General features: G+C 38.8%; 1 protein-coding gene across 1 annotated transcript in view; it reads left to right on the top strand.

The window, feature by feature from the left end:
* The first annotated feature begins 443 nt into the window (after nucleotides 1-443).
* The window catches only part of LOC150084734 (uncharacterized), a 147,343-nt gene continuing 130,580 nt past the window's right edge, over nucleotides 444-17,206 (top strand). The window contains exon 1 of the mRNA XM_090376338.1: nucleotides 444-1,025. Within this exon, the coding sequence (XP_090232464.1) occupies nucleotides 552-1,025 (474 nt within the window). The 5' untranslated portion in view covers nucleotides 444-551. The remainder of the gene's footprint in view (nucleotides 1,026-17,206) is intronic.

Genomic DNA, 17,206 nt, shown 5'->3' with positions numbered 1-17,206 from the left:
TGCTAGTTGCAAATACGAAAAGTCCACGTCCTGGACCAGGATCACGTCGACTTTCCGCATTTCCCAAAATCCAAGCGCCAAATATAACACACCTCGAAATACGTAGTTTTTAGTCATACAAGCACGGTTTGTGGGGATGATACATTACTCACTTTTTTTTTTTTTTTTTTTGCTCTGGCGTTTTTGTCGTGTGTACTTGTGGAAGTAGAATGGTTTCCCCATACATCTGGACCGAGACGCAGATCTGCACGTAATGGACCACCTGGTGGCTTGTTTTGGGCTAAATTGAAATCGCTCTATCTGTATTTTTTTGTTAGAAATTTATAGTTTCTATTCTACCATTTGTACACTTAAGTGTTGCGTCTATTGATCTTAAAAATTTCCGAAATGGCTTTTAATTCCAGCATTTCACGTTCTTTACCGTGCGAGAGCTGCTTGAACTAGTTTAAATGATAGTTATTTCATAGAAATGTTTGGGTTTTTAAACTTCAGTTTGTGGACAAACCGTAACACCTGCTATTGTAAATAGTTCTGTGAACAATTACAGGGCTATGTCTTTTCTGAAACATGAAAGCGGAAATGTCGGCAGTTCTTATAGTCGGTCCAGAGGTTATCGGAGCGATTCACAGAAATATAGCCGTGAAAGTGCAGGACAGCATAGCATCCATAGCGATGACGATTCTAGAGATAGGAGACGCGATCGGCATAGAGAGTCATTTAGATATTCAGAGAAAAATAGAAGGGACTTTGGTGATCATGGAAGGCGTCGTGACAGTTCCACTGAGAGATCTAACCGCACTTGTGATAGTAATAGGTATCGCAGGAGTAAATCTCCTAGCTACCGACGTTCTGAAAAATATATACGGTCTAGATCACGATCCAGATCGAGATCACCTAACCGTAAGGAAACAAAATCCCGCATACTTGGAAAGAAACCTTCAGTGCCAGAAAGTAATCGAACCTCCATAACTAATATGAGAATGCAGATAAACCCAGAAAGCCAACATTTAAAACAAATAAATAAGGTACTTACTATGGTTAAGTTCATTAAAATAATAATTTGCAGCCAAACTTTTAATCTGTATTTCGGGTAGATAACTCGTGAATAATACCACTATTTATGTTTCATATTTTCTATCTTATTTTTATATCTCTGAAGCGTGTGTGTAGTTGGCGACATGAGGACAAACATGTTTTTTTTTTTTTTTCAGTTCATTTAGGTTTTCACCGACGGATTCGTTGCACTACTCGTGGGTCCTTCCAGATATATTCGAACTTAACGTGTGGATGAATCTCGTGTCTTTTTCGTTCATTTTATAGTCGTGTCTTTGCATCTTCCATGACAGTATAGTCAGTTTGTTAGTTGGAACTCATTTGGAGAAGTCTGGATCTGTTGAAGATTGAAGCAATTTTTAAATACCCTTCATTCCTTGACTGGCTGCATGCATAACAGCATGATTTAACAAAAGTCTGCAAGTTGGGATTCTTTCTTGTGCATAATGGCAGAGAAGAAGAGTAATTGCATATAATTGTATATGCCATATTTACTAAGGTCTTAGTAAAAGATTCCTTTGATGGGTTCCTGGCCTGGGGACTGCCAAGTCCTTACTCATTATGGTATTCCCTACTACACACACACACACACACACACACTCTTCCATGCATATGTAATATTCTCTTCATACACAGGGATGGCAGGAGTTCCTTGGTATGTATATGAGGAAGCTACACAAACATTTGAATAAAAACACTAACTTTCCACCCTCTTATTCCATTGATGTTTGCCCTTCTGCATGAAAATTTGCTCATATTCAGCCAATTCTTAAAAAAAAGGATGACAAATCCCTCCCTTCCTTCTAATTAGTGTCCCATTACACTTTAACTCTTTTTGAAGTAATGGAGAAATCCATTAGCTATGAACCCTTAACACTATCTTGAAAAGTTTTATCTGATCAGCAATTGCCAATATGAATTCCATGTTCAAGAGGCAACCAGAGAGAGTAATACTCATGATCTGGTTATCAGCAGTGATCATTCCTGTATTAAGAATTTGTAGATAAAGGAACCACTAGGTGGCAGTGATCACAGTGTACTGATGGGGGCCGACCGGGGTAGCCGGGCGGGTAAAGTGCCTGCCTAGCAACCCAAAGGTTGCGGGTTTGAATCCCGCCCCAGGCTTGGATCAAAGTATGATCCAAGTATGATATCAAAGTATTATGGCCACAGAAGCCGATGCGCCAACAACTACCAAAAAAAAAAAAAAGTACTAATGGGGGATTTACTTAAAGATATAATTACCATCAGGGGTAAAGGAAAGGGTTTTTGCTTCCGTAAAGGTGACTACAGTGGTCTCAGACAGTTTTAAATTCTGTACAGTGGGACCAACTGATGATGTTACCAATAGCAAATTCTAAGTGGGAAGCATTCAAGGAATTAATCGTGGAAGCTACTAAAAGTTTCATACCTATTAAGAAATATTGTTCAAGGTTGTCAAAAGAACTAATGAGACTCATGGCAGAGAAGTAAAATGCATGGGATGCATATAAATTATCAGACAACAAAGAAGCCTATGGCAGATATAAGCTAGTCTGTAATCAAGTCACAAAGGAGGTTAGGCAGGCGAAGGCATATTAAGAGAAACCTTTGGCAAAGGATGCTAAGAAAAACAGAAAATATTTCTTTACTTATATAAACTCTAAAAGGAAGGGGATGAATCTGATTGGTCTTGGTGCTTCCGTAGCCAGGTGGGCAGGAGCAGCAGTACGTAGCACACGCTTATTGATTAGACAAGGGTTCGAGTCCGTACCCACCAAATACGGAGGATGTGGAAAGGTCAAGGAATGACCACCGCATATCCCTGGAGCAATATGGCCTTAGTTGCTAATGCTCCTAAAAACCAAAACAACAACAACAGAATCTGATTGGTCCACTTGATATCGCTAGTTCGACTGTTGATCCTGCTCAGATAGCAAACAAACTGAATGAGTATTTTGCATCTACATTTACACATGAGGAGTTATTAAGGTTTGAAAATGCCAGAAGGTCATCATGTTGTAGCAGGGTGCTTAATGATTTTGTAATAACTGAGAGCAAAGTGGAGGAGAAATTGTTGAAGTTAAACATAAGAAAGGCACCTGGGGTGGATGGGATCTATCCAGTTATTTTAAAGGAGGCGGCAAAGCAACTAAGCAAACCCTTAGCCATAATTATGAGAGCATCCTTGGACTCAGGGGAGGTTCCCACGGACTGGAGATGTGCAAATGTGTCCCCAATTCACAAAGGTGGATCGAAGGGTGACACGAGTAATTACAGACCAGTTAGTTTAACTTCTGTTCCGGGTAAAATTATGGAGTCACTGGTTAAAGATGCATTGCAGGATCATCTAGACAAGACTGCAGCAATAATTCAGACACAGCATGGGTTTGTTAATGGAAAGTCTTGTTTGACAAATTGAATTGGATATTATGATGTGGTTACAAAGGAACTGGATGCAAAAAATAATTTTGATATCATATACATGGATTTCAGGAAATCTTTTGATACTGTTGCGCATGGAAGGCTACTGTACAAATTGGAGCAGTATTAAGGTTAAGTTGCTACAATGGATAAAAGAATGGTTGAATGGGAGAAGACAGAGGGTGGTAATCAATGGGTGCTGCTCTTCTTGTACTAATGTTATTTAGTGGAGTCCCACAGGGTTTGGTGTTAGGTCCACTGTTGTTTGTATATTTATCAGTGATATTGATGAAGGTATATCAGGCTTAGTGTTGAAGTTTGCAGATGATACAAAGGTTGGTAGGGTTGTTAATGACAATAATGGCAGTGTGCTACTGCAACAGGATCTAGAAAATTTGGGCAGACGGGCTGAGAAGTGGCAACTGAAATTTAACATTGACAAATGCAAAGTACAGCATATGGGTAGAAGTAACCCGGGGGAAAGTACCAACTGTGTGGTACTACACTTAGGGTTGTGGAAAATGAAAAAGACCTGGGAGTAATTGTGCAGTCAGATATGAATTTTTCTGAGCAATGCAGACAGGCTGCCAGGGCAGGTCATGGGGTTTTGTCAATGATATATAGGAATTTTGCTAGCAGGGAAAAGGAGGCGAATACTTCCTCTGTATAAGGCAGTGGTCAGGCCATGCCTTGAGTACTGCGTACAGGTCTGGAGGCCTCATTTTAGGAAGGATGTAGATTTGCTTGAACATGTACAGAGAAGGGCAACAAGATTGGTGAGGGGAATGAATTGATCCTCTTACCAAGAGAGGCTTAAGTTCTGAAAATTGCAGCAGCTGGAGACTAGGCACCTGCAAGGTGATCTGATTGAGGTATATAAGGCCTTGAATGGGTTGAGCACACTGAATTCTGATGGGATCCTTCCACTTATTCAGATTACGAACCTAAGGGGGCATAAATTCAAATTGAGGAAACACAGATGTAGGATAGATGTGTGGAAATTTGCCTTTAGCCAGCAGGTGGTTAATTGCTGAACAAACTTCCATCTGTCATTGTGGAAGTTGATAGGTTAAATAAATTTAAGGAGGAACTGGACAAACATTTATAGGGAATTGTTTTGTAAATTTATTATTATTTTTTTTTTTGGCTGATGCTGCATAAGCTCATACATTTGCTTTCTTGCATCACATGCCATTACTACTATTAGTGTTAATTCATTGGTTTCTGTTTCCCCATCCTTGGAAAAATTTTCATAGAAAAGTCTGGTGATGCTGAAGCAGTTTCCCTTATAATTTTGATTGTGATTGGCAAAAAGGGCTTCTAAACAAGCTTCCATATTATAGCTTTTTTTTTTTTTGCTTTTTGCAGTTGGGAAGCTAGCTTTCTCTTTGAATGTTGATTGTGGGTAAAAATAGATGCCTTTGACTTCTCAACCAATGCTGAAGTCCCCTCTATATTAAAGACCTTTCCACTGACTAGAAATCCTGTCCATAGTTTGGCCGATGATAGAATGCAACGTTCCAGTTTCTAGTTCTTCCTACTCTGAAAACACTTTCGACTTCTTGAAGATTTGCCACTAGTTCTCTGAATGCTTGTCTCTAGGTAATTTTCTACTGGTATGACAAAATTTTAAGTCCCTTCAAAATTTTGGTCATGCATGTCTTACTTCTTTTAAACAAAAGTGGTCTTCCACTTACATCTTTGATAACACTCAGATATCTAGACAAGAACACATATCTTTATTGGGATAATTATTAACTTCTGACCTCCTATCCCAAATATTACTTCCTCTGCACTAAAAAATCAGGTTTTATTTTTCTTTCAATATTCTTTTCTTCTAAATATTTACTTATTCTACAAATCTCAAATCTGCTTTACTATTGAATGCTGTTCCCGCAAATGGTTTCGTGCCACCAAAGCCTATCTTAAGCTTCTATACTCAACCTGAAAGAAGTTCATTGAAGATTAAACTCCACTCTGTCACAAAGACAATCAGAGTCTGCTGCATACCTTTTCTGTAGATTTCCTTGAGCACCACTGTTCTGTCTGAAGTGGCATCTGTAATTACACCTCCCCCTTATCTCTTCCAAACTAGTCTGCAAATGTCTCAGTTGATCAAAATCTGTTTACTATTCAGTTTCAACCTCACACTAGTTAACTTTTCCATGTTTATCCATTTTATTTCTTGTTCTTGGAAACAACTTTCTTTCATATATATTCCTGAAAATAACAATCTACAGAAATTCATGTTTAGCCAACAGGTATTTCTACATCTTGGTTTTCCAATAAATGTACTAAGGCTGTTCAAGAGAAGAATGTTGCATATCGTAATTGGCTTGTTTCCAATTCTTCAGTTTCATTTTCTGCCTAAACCAAAGCTTGTAACAATTGTAAAGGAGTTATTAACCAGTCCAAACTAGATTTTGAACAGGCTAAAAATAGAAAACTTGCTTCTTGCCCTAATGGTAACCGAGTATTCTTGTCTCTTGCCAAAGCTATTGGCCACAACTTTTGCCCATCTCTGCTCCTACCTCTCTCTCAAAACCAGATGGTTCTATTGTCACTTCAGCCAAGGATTAAGCTGACCTGCTAGTATTTCATTTTTCTTCCAAATCATGTATTAATGATTTGGTAAAACACCTCTCACCATTACCAACACACTCCATTCAATGTCTCCTGTGGTCTTCTGTCAAAAGAATGGCAGAAGGATTTTGATGAATCTTGATGCTAAGAAAGCTCCAGTTCCTGATGGTATTTCTCCACTTGTTCTCAAAACCTGTGCTCCTGAACTTCTGTTATTTGCTGCCTTTTTTCACTTTCTTATTCCAAAAGTGTTTTTACTTTCTGCTTGGAAATTTCCAGTCAGTTCTTAAAAAGGGTGACAGATCCCTCCCCAATTTTTTTTTTTTTTTATGAGAACCCCAAACATGAGAGGTATTATAACCTGTAGTACTTAGTACCGTGCTTGGGTTGGAGGTTGAGAAGACGAAAGAAGATATTTGTTGATATTGGACTTGAACTTCTGTAGATTGTAATTTTCAGGAAATACGTATGAAGGAAGGTTGTTCCAGAAAACGGCAGTTGAATGAATAAATGAGGAAGATGAAAAAGTTGGTTCTGTGGGTTTGAAGTTGGACAGTAAATGGATGTTGGCTGGTGGCGGCACGTGTTCGGACTGTTTTGGAAGAGAGATCGGGAATTATAGAAGCCAATTCAGAAGAACAGTGCCCATGGAAGTATCTGTAGAAGAGGCATGCAGCAGAAACAGTACGTCTATGAGAAAGCGAGTGGAGAGACTCTGTTAGAGATGAATCATTAATTAACCTAACTGCCCTCTTCTGAATGGAATCAAGAAGCCTGAGAGAGGTTTTGGGGGCACCACCCCAGATGTGGGAACAATATTCCATGGCAGGGCGGATTTGCGATTTATACAGAGTGAGCAGCTGTTTGGGAGAAAAGTAACGCCGAGAGCAAAAGAGAAAACCAAGTTTTTTAGATGCAGAGGAAGCAATATTTCTAATGTGCTTGTGCCAAGAGAGATTAGAAGTCAGGGTAATCCCCAAAAGAGATATATCATTTTGCCTAGAAATCGGAGTGTCACTAAAGATAAGCATAGGAGTAGAAGAATCCTTTTTGCGAGATATAAGACAAGATTGAATTTTAGAAGGGTTGAAATCAACTAAGTTGTCTTTGCCCCACTGGAGAATTACCTGAAGATCGGCATTTAAGGAATTGGCAGCAGATTTTCGAGAACTTGAAGCTGATTGAGCTGGACAAGGTTTCTCAAAATGGAAAGTTGAATGCAATGTGCTATCATCGGCAAAACTATGGATAGGATTTCCGGTCAATGGGAGAAGGTCATTGATATACAAGAGGAAAAGAGTGGGGGAAAGAACTGAACCTTGGGGGACACCGGCATTAGTGGAGAAGTTAGAAGACAGGGAGCCATCTATCATCACCCTCAGTGAGCGATCAGAGAGAAAACTGGATAACCAATTACTAAAAACAGTTGGCAAACCATAAGATGGAAGCTTGTTTAGAAGACCTTTATGCCAAACACGATCAAAAGCCTTTGAGATGTCAAGAGCAACTACTTGTGTTTCACCGAACCTTTCCATTGAATTAGTCCATAAATGGGTAACATAAGCCAGAATATCACCAGTGGATCGACACTGACGGAATCCATACCGGCGATTGTTGATCAGACGGAAGGTTTCTAGGTAGTTTAAGAGTTGGCGGTTAATTGATTTCTCCATCACTTTAGAAAGAGTAGAAGTAATTGCAATGGGACGATAATTGGATGGGAGGGATTTGTCACCCTTTTTAGGAACTGGCTGGATATGAGCAAATTTCCAAGCAGAAGGAAAAACACCTTTGGAATAAGAAAGTGAAAAAAGGCGGCAAAGAATAGGAGTAAGTTCAGGAGCACATGTTTTGAGAACAAGTGGAGAAATACCATCAGGACCTGGAGCTTTCTGAGCATCAAGATTCCATCAGAATCCTTCTGATATCCTTTTGACGGAAGACCACAGGAGGCATTGAATGGAGCGTGTTAGGAATGGTGGGAGGTGTTTTACCAAGATCATTAATACATGAGCTCGAAGAAAAATGGGATGCTAGCAGGTCAGCTTTATCCTTGGCTGAAGTGACAACAGAACCATCTGGTTTGGACAGAGGTTGGAGCAGAGATGGGCAAAAGTTGCGGCCAATAGCTTTGGCAAGAGACCAGAATGCTCGGCTACCATTAGGGCAAGAAGCAAGTTTTCTATTCTTAGCCTGTTCAAACTCTAGTTTGGACTGATTAATAACTGCTTTACAATTGTTGCGAGCTTTGGTGTAGGCAGAAAATGAAACTGAAGAATTAGAAACAAGCCAATTACGATATGCAACGTTCTTCTCTTGGACAGCCTTAGCACATTTATTGGAAAACCAAGGTTTAGATAAAGGACGAGATTTTAAAGTGGAGTGTGGGATAAAGGATTCCATTCCTGCAAGAATAATTTCACTGACACGATCTGAGCAAACATTGACATCAGAAGTTTTGAAACAGTAATCAGACCAAGGAAAAGAAGAAAAGAAGTCATGCAGGTCATCCCATTTTGCATTCTTGTAATGCCAAACAATACGAGGTTGGGAATAGCCATGAGATAAAGGTTCCATTGGAGAAGAGACAATCACCAAGTTGTGATCTGAAGTGCCTAAAGGACCTCTCACTTCAACCTTGTACTTAGAAGGGTTGTTTGTGAGAAAAAGATCAAGCATATTGGCTGTATGATTAGGATTGTCCGGTATTCTTGTAGGTAAATGAACAATCTGTGCTAGGTCATTAGTAATTGCAAAAGCCTCAGCATCTCGACCTGCTGGGTCGGTGTGACTAGAAAATGGAAGCAAGCTGGAGTTGTGAACGTTAAAATCACCAAGGAAAATTACCTCACTGTTAGGAAAGTTGGACTGGAGAAAGTCAAGTTGCAAAGAGAGGAAGTCAAAGAGCTCCAAGTGATTAGTGGAGTTGGGAGAACGGTAGAGACAACAGATGAATTTTGCACAATGAGGTAGAGAGATTTTAAGCCAGAGAAGATCAAAGAGAGGAGATTCCAAATTGCCAAGTCTCTGACAGGGAATATCAGAACGGACATATGCACGAGTACCACCTTTGAGGCGAAAGGAATCATACAGCAAATAATTTGGACATCTGAGATGAGCAGTAGTTGAATCAACTGATAACTGAGATTCAGTCAGAAAAAGTACATGGGGTTTGGAAGACTGCAAATGGAAATGGACATCGTTGAGATTAGAATTGAGACCACGTATATTTGTGAAATGAATTAGGAAGTCCTTGGGAGGTTTAGATCTTTTAGCAGATAAGCTTGCTCTGTTATTTTGACAATTCATGGTGTATTCAATAGTAAGAAAAAGTGGGTGGGACATGCTGTATGAAATAATGAAATTTTTGGATATGGCATACACGTGGTAAGAATATACCCAGATCCTTGAGATAACGTGGCCTCGACAATGCTCCCCGCATAGACACTACTCGGACTCCCTCCAGTCACTATCTGGCAGAGTAGAGGTAGCAAGATTATACACTAGCTGATCCGGAAGCTTCCTAGAGAGTTACCAATAGGTTCAGTCCGGTGTACTAACTAGCGGCCGGCCTGCGAACACCGTTTTAGAGCTGTACCCTCGAAATGTAAGGAATATTGGATCTCGCCACGACATTCATCATAACCTCAAAAATCATCAATCATACTGCATGATGGAAATCATGCAGTATGATCCCAGTATGATGCAATTATCATCCCATTGCAATTACATCTACTCTATCTAAAGTAATGGAGAAATCAATTAACTGTCAACTCTTAAACTACCTACGAACTTTCCATCTGATCACCGATTGCCATTATGGATACCGTCAGTGTCCATCCACTGGTGATATTCTGGCTTATGTTACCCATTTATGGACAAATTTAGTGGAAAAGTTCGGTGAAACACAAGTTGTTGCTCTTGACATATCAAAGGCTTTCGATAATGTTTAGCATAAAGGTCTTCTAAACAAGCTTCCATCTTATGGTTTTCCAACTGTTTTTTTGTAATTGGTAATCCAGTTTTCTCTCTGACCGCTCGCTGAGGGTGATGGTAGATGGCTCTCTATATTCTAACTTCTCCATTAATGCTGGTCACCCCCAAGGTTTAGTTCTTTCCCTCACTCTTTTCCTCTTGTATATTAATGACCTTCTTCCATTGACCAGGAATTGCTATCCATAGTTTTGCCGATGATAGCACATTGCATTCCAGTTTGAGAAACCTTGCCCTGCTCAATCAGCTTCAAATTCTCGAATATCCAGTACCAGTTCCTTAAATGTCGATCTCCAGGTAATTCTCCAATGGGGGGCAAAGACAACTTAGTTAATTTAAATCCTGTTAAAATTCAGTCCCATCTTATATCTCGCAAAAAAGGATTCTTCTGCTCCTACACTCATCTTTGGTTACACTCCGATTTCTAGGCAAGATGATATATCTCTTTTGGGGATTACCTTGGCACAAGCAAATTACAAATATTGCTTCCTCTGCATCTAAAAAACTTGGTTTTCTTTCCCTCTCGTCATTACTTTTCTTCCAAACAGCTGCTCACTCTGTATAAATTGCAAATCCGCCCTACCATGGAATATTGTTCCCACATCTGGGGTGCCCTGAAAACCTCCGTGAGGCTTCTTGATTCCATTCAGAAGAGGGCAGTTAGGTTAATTAATGATTCATCTCTAACAGAGTCTCTCCACTCGCTGTCTCATAGATGTACTGTTTCTGCTGTATGCCTTTTCTGCAGATACTTCCATGGGCACTGTTCTTCTGAATTAGCTTCTATAATTACCGCTCTCTCTTTTAAAACAATCCGAACTCGTGCTACCAACATCCATTTACTGTCCAACTTCAAACTCACAGAACCAACTTTTCATCTTCCTCGTTTATTCATTCAACTGCCGTTTTCTGGAATAATCTTCCTTCATACGTATTTTCTGAAAATTACAGCTCACAAGAAGTTCAAGTCTAATGTCAACAAATATCTTTTTTCATCTTCTCAGCCTCCAACCTATGCACGGTACTAAGTACTATAGGTTCTAATACCTCTCGTGTTTGGGGTTTTCATAAAAAAAGATGGTCATCCTGAATATATATTTCTAATTCCACAACTTGTTTGAATAGAGATAGCAGTTTGTTATGGTCCAAGTATTCCATGCAAGATAACCATTTATTTTTAAATCTTGGATATTAAAATGTGGCAGTGGCAGCATTTTTCGATTTGGGAGTGCTAAAATTGAAAAAAAATGATTGAACCGAGTGTTAAGGGAAAATTCTTAAAGGGGTTTGAGGATTGTTCCTTCATATGATATAAATACCCTTGTGATATGTCAAAAATAATAATAATAATAGTATATATCTAACAATTATATAAAACAGAATTTATACATAAGTGACTTAATTATATTTGTGTTATACAGCACATTTCCTTAGCTGCTACAAATAGCAGCTACATCAGTCCCCTCCTTCATATTTATTCTAGTGTGCATGCAGGCATTTATTCTGTTGCTTTGACTCGCTCGAATTACTACTAGAAACCAGCTAATGGTCAAGCTGAAATTGTTGGGAATTTACCAATGTAATTTTTTAGTTTTGTGCCCTATACTAAGGTGATATACAGCCCTATACAGCTGGAATATGTATGGGGCATCAATAGAGGCATATGATGCTAGAAAGCAAGCTTATACAGAATCAGCCAAAAAAAAAAAAAAAAAACCCTTCCCATTTCACCCATCCATTTTCTCCAAAAGTTTCTTCATTTCTTCCTTTAATTTATTTAAGCTATCAACTTCCACAATGACATATGACAGTGTGTTCCAGCAATCAACTACCCGCTGGCTAAAGCCAAATTTCCGCACATCTATTCTACAACTGTTTTTCCTCAATTTAAATTTATGCCCCTCTCAGGTGCATAATCTGAGCAAGAGGAAGAATCCCCTCACCATTGAGTTTGCTTAAACCATTCAAGGCCTTATACACCTCAATCAGATCATCTTGCAGGTGCCTAGTCACCAGACACTGCAATTACCAGAACTTAAGCCTTTCTTGATAAGAGTAACCCTTTGTTCCCCTTACCAATTTCACCCTTCTCTGTACTCTTTCCAGCAGCTTTACATCCTTCCTAAAATGAGGTCCCACGCCTGTATGCAGTACAAAGGAATAATCAGTACCTTATTCCTGCTAGTGAAATTTCTGTATATCACCCCATCAGCTGCTCTGGCAGCCTGTCTGCATTGCTCAGAAAACTTATCTGACTACACAATTACCCCCAGGACTTTTTCATTCTCCACTACCCAGACTGTAGTACTGCACAGTTGGTTCATTACTCTGCAGTTACTGCTACTCATATGCAGTACTTTGCATTTTACAATGGTAAACACCTCTTCAGTTGACACCTCTCAGCCCATCTGCAAAACTTTTCTATATCATGTTGAAATAGTGTACTGTCATTAACAACCTTGCTAACCTTCATATTATCTGCAAACCTGGACATTAAGCCTCATATATACCTTCATCAATATTGTTGATAAATATAGAAAACAAATGGGCCCAACACCGAACACTGTTGGACTTCACTAATAACATTAATCTACAAAGAGCTGTGTTCACTGATTATCACTCTCCATCTTCTCGCACTCAACCATTCCTTTATCCATAGCAGCAACTTGCCCTTAATGCCATACTGCTGCAATTTAAAGCGCAGTCTTCCATGTGGAACACTATCAAAAGCTTTCCTGAAATCCAAGTATATAATATAAAAAATATTTTTTGTATCCAGTTCCTTTGTGACCATATTGTAGTATCCAATGAAATTGGTCAGACAAGACTTTTCCGTAATGAACCTTGCCAACCTTCATATCGTCTGCAAACCATGCTGTGTCTGAACTATAACTACAGTCTTGTCTAAATTATCCTGCAATTCTTTTTTAACTTTTTTCTTCGTTATTTTCCTCGGACCAGAAGTTAAATTAATTTGTCTAAATTACTCATGTTATCCGTTGATCCACCTTTGTGAATTTGGGATACATTTGCACATCTCCAGTCCCTCAGTCCAAGGATGCATAATTATGGCTAACGGTTTGCTTACTTCCTTTGCTTCCTCCTTTAATGTAACTGGATAGATCCCATCTACCATTTAATCTCACCAATTTTCCCTCCACTTTGCTCAATTATTACGAAATCATTTAGCTTCCTGTTAGAGTTTGATAAACTTTTGGCCTCCACTTCCGTATAGAATTCCTCATGTGAATATAGATGCAAAATACTCATTCAGTTTGTCAGCTACCTGAGCAGTACCAACAGCCAAACTATAGATATCAAGTGAACCAATCTGATTCATCCCCTTCCTTCTAGAGTTTACATAAGTAAAGAAGTCTTTGTTATTTTCCTTTGCCAAAGATTCCTCATAAGTTTGTGTTTGTTAACTAACAATATAACCCTACCTTCTTCCTATCCCGTCTGTCCTTTCTGTACACATTGTACTCCCTAAATTCCAATTCTGCATTCCTTATATGTGTGACACCACGGCTCTGATATCCCAACAGTTTCTGCCTTTGAGGTCTCCTCACCATCAGTTCCAATTCATCAAATTTCTTACTCTTAGTTACCCTAACACAGCCTGGCGCACTATGGCCATAGTTGCTGATGCGCCTAATAAATTCCAAAACAAACAAACAGCAAACGTAACCCATCAAAAGTAATCCCATCACTTTGCTTTCCAGGCTGCTGCTCATTCCAGTAGAAGCAGTGCCGAATCACTTTCACCTCTGTCTGAGGCTACTGTTAATCTATTAGTCTGTGAATCGAAGCTAGTAGTTTTCCATCCCACCTAACACTGCCTCGATAACATCAGCAGATATTCTTGCACGCTTTCTATTTAAGTGCATCCTATCCCTGTAGAAGCAGTCTCTGCTGTTAACAAGCACAGACCATGCTGCGAAATATTCTGCCCGTGTACTAAGGTGATGAGCAGAGCTGGAATACATATGGGGGTTGAGCATTAGTAGAATCTTCTTCCTTGAAGTTATTTAAGCTATCAACTTCCACAACGACATATAGAAGTTTGTTCCAGCAATCAACTTTGTACTAAGGTGGTGAGTAGAGCTGGAATAGGTATGGGGGTTTATTACATCTTTCACCGAGACCAAGGGATATGTGACATCTCTTACTTAGACTGATTGGAATGCAGCGTCTCACACTGAAGCCAATGGGTACATTGACTGAAAAAGTTGTGAACTGCTGATTTAGATGAATATGAAATTAGAAGAAGAAATTTTGGGAGATGGTGAATAGCATGTTGATAGTAAAGAAGAATACTATGAACTGCTATCTGAAAGTGAATCCGAGAGCCACTTAGGTGTTGTAATTGGCCTTGCTAAAAATGTCATTAAGAGAACCCAATTGCTACAAGTTCTTTTGATTATTCAAATGTTTTATAAGATAAAAACAGATTACAAATGCTCAGCATCTCCTTTTTGGATTGGAAAAAACTAAAGCAAGAAATATTGATCAGACACTACTAAAAATTTAACCCCAGGGGGCTCACATCTGGTGAGTATGGGCCTGGCACACCCAGAGTCCTGAGCTGGATATCATCATTCTTCTCTTTCTTGGTGATTCCCTTTTGACACTCTCTCTCTCTCTCTCTCTCTCTCTCTCTCTCTCTCTCTCTCTCTCTCTCTCTCTCTCTCTCTCTCTCTCTCTCTCTCTCTCTCTCTCTCTCAGGATAACTCGGGATTTTTTTTTTGGCTGGTGCAGCATACGCCTCAGGCTTCCTTGCACCATATAGCTAATAATAATAATATTATTAGTACTCCACCAGGCCATAAGGAATATAGACAAGCGGTATACCCTACTCAGCCTATGTGAGGAGCCCCCCCCCAACCAGGAGGTACAAACAAAGCTAGAAAGATGGGCAGAGAAGACACTCCATGGCAGACACTACAATGATCTCCATCAGGGTTACATAGATAAAATTGCTTCCACTGCATGGCTCACGAGCGGGACGCTCTTCCCCAAGACTGAAGGATTCATGCTCACCATCCAAGACTAGGTAATCAACACCAGGAACTATAGAAAATGCATCGCCAAGGAGCCTGGAGTGTTAGATGACACATGTCGACGATGCCACCTGCTGGCCTCAGAAACGGCCCAACACATCACCACGGGATGCAAGGTGATGACCCAGACTGAGTACACTCATAGACACGACCAGATAGCCAGGATAATACATCAGAAGCTGGTATATGTTTATTTTGCATATTCTTTATGTTGAAGCCATTTTGTCCCTAGATTTTAAGGGGAAAAATATGCAAACTGCTGCTGGAATGGAAATTCTCCAATAGCATTGATTCCATCCAATGGAACAGACATCACTCCTGTTATCATATGAACAATTGAGTTATCTGATTTCTTTGGTTTTAGCTGTGAATCTAGGTATGTGAGGCATGGAGGCCAATGCATTTGTCTTCAGTTCCATGTTGGCTGAGCTTTTTTGCTTGTTCATCTTAGCATTTGGATTTCATCAGAAATTAACACTATTTCTGATGAATTCATATGGAATGCATTTCGTTAAAGTAATGGTTGTCAATTTCCTAAGAGAGCACTTTAACTGAAAATTATGTTCATTTTGGAAAAGATGCTGAAAACTTATGAAATTAACTTGTTGCTAAAATATAGTTAGCTTGTTACTAAGTACATTTTCTTTGCTCTCACCTGAACTTTTTGCCACTTTGATGGGTGGTCTCAGTGATGAACAACACAATGATGATTATTAACTTTGCTGGTTGAGAAATTTTTTCATAATGAGAAAGCCAGATGGATATGGAGAATTAGTATTAATTTAATTTAAATTAGTTTTTGGATGTTTGATATTGAATATTAACTACTAAAATAAATAATATTCAGTTTACATTCTGGGACATGGTCAGAGGAGTTCACAAGATAGATAGAGAATACAAGAAACAGCCCTGTATTTAACAGTCATGGGCTTGAACCCTGGTCACTCAAACCATGTGTACTTGTGCACTCACATGCCTGACCATTTGGCTTATAGCAGCCTTGAGTTGTCTCAATAAAATTCAATTGGATTTGAATTGTGTGTGTGTGTGTGTCTGTGCATGCATGCATGCATGTTGAACTTATGACAGCTATTTATAGAATGCAATTTATATCTAAATTTTCTCACTTTACTGTGAAAGTTTTCACAGAAGTAAAATCACATTTAGTGAATTGGTTATATTAAAATTGAACAATTTTTAAATTTTTTAAAAAACTTTAAAAATTTTTTAAAATTCATGGGGCCAGTGTAACTTTTCTCAAACTTAGTTATAAAGGTTTACACTAGATAGCAAAGTTGCCACAATCTATATGACAACAGTTGCAAGTGTGAGCATACCAGTAGTTGGCTGTCAGATACTGGGACCATCTGAATGACAGTCCTCATGACATTTTTCAACTATCTTTTGTAGACTTCTTTCTCGTTTGTGTGAGTGATTGAATGTGGTTACCTGCAGTGATTGAATGTGGTTTAAATTTCTTTTAAGTGTCAAACAACTGTGGATGTGGAGGAAAAATGTTTGTCATTGACAAGAAATAAAAATAATTGATTGAAAAGTATGATTGCTGTCTTGAGTTGTGGGACTTGAAATCTACATTTTATTTATTAGCAAATTAGTGTATATTAAAGTTGAGCACTTTCTTTTTCATGTTCTTTTACATTTTCTTTTTCAATTTCTTAAGCACTCTTAACTGAACATTATATTGATCTGGTGGAAGAGTGCTGTAAAACCTAGATTTTATGGACCATGATTTAATGGATTTCAAATTGAATGGATGAAAAAATTTTCACTGACAAACTAGTGTATTCAGAAGATAGGGAAAATCAGGAATTCATGAGTCATGGCAGCTAACTACAAAAGAGCTGTCTGTTGACGGATATGCTCATAATCATTGTGTCCTGTCTTTTTTTTTGTTTTTACCCTTATTCAGAGTGTATTATTATGGCTCCTAAGAAAACTGGTAAAAAGCGAAATCATGTGCATCTGAGTTTTGTGCAGAAGTTAAGCCATTAGAAAAGTTAGTTTCTGGTCTGTTCCACACCACATCTGTCAGGAATATAGCACGAAAAAAAAAAAAAAACTGTCAGATATTGTAAAAAGTTTTTGAACTGAAG

Source organism: Mastigoproctus giganteus, chromosome 6, assembly GCF_048544385.1.
Source record: "Mastigoproctus giganteus isolate SK-2022 chromosome 6, ASM4854438v1, whole genome shotgun sequence".
Classification (NCBI taxonomy): domain Eukaryota; kingdom Metazoa; phylum Arthropoda; class Arachnida; order Uropygi; family Thelyphonidae; genus Mastigoproctus; species Mastigoproctus giganteus.
Note: the sequence above shows the minus strand (reverse complement) of the source record. Positions and strands in the feature narration are given on the sequence as shown.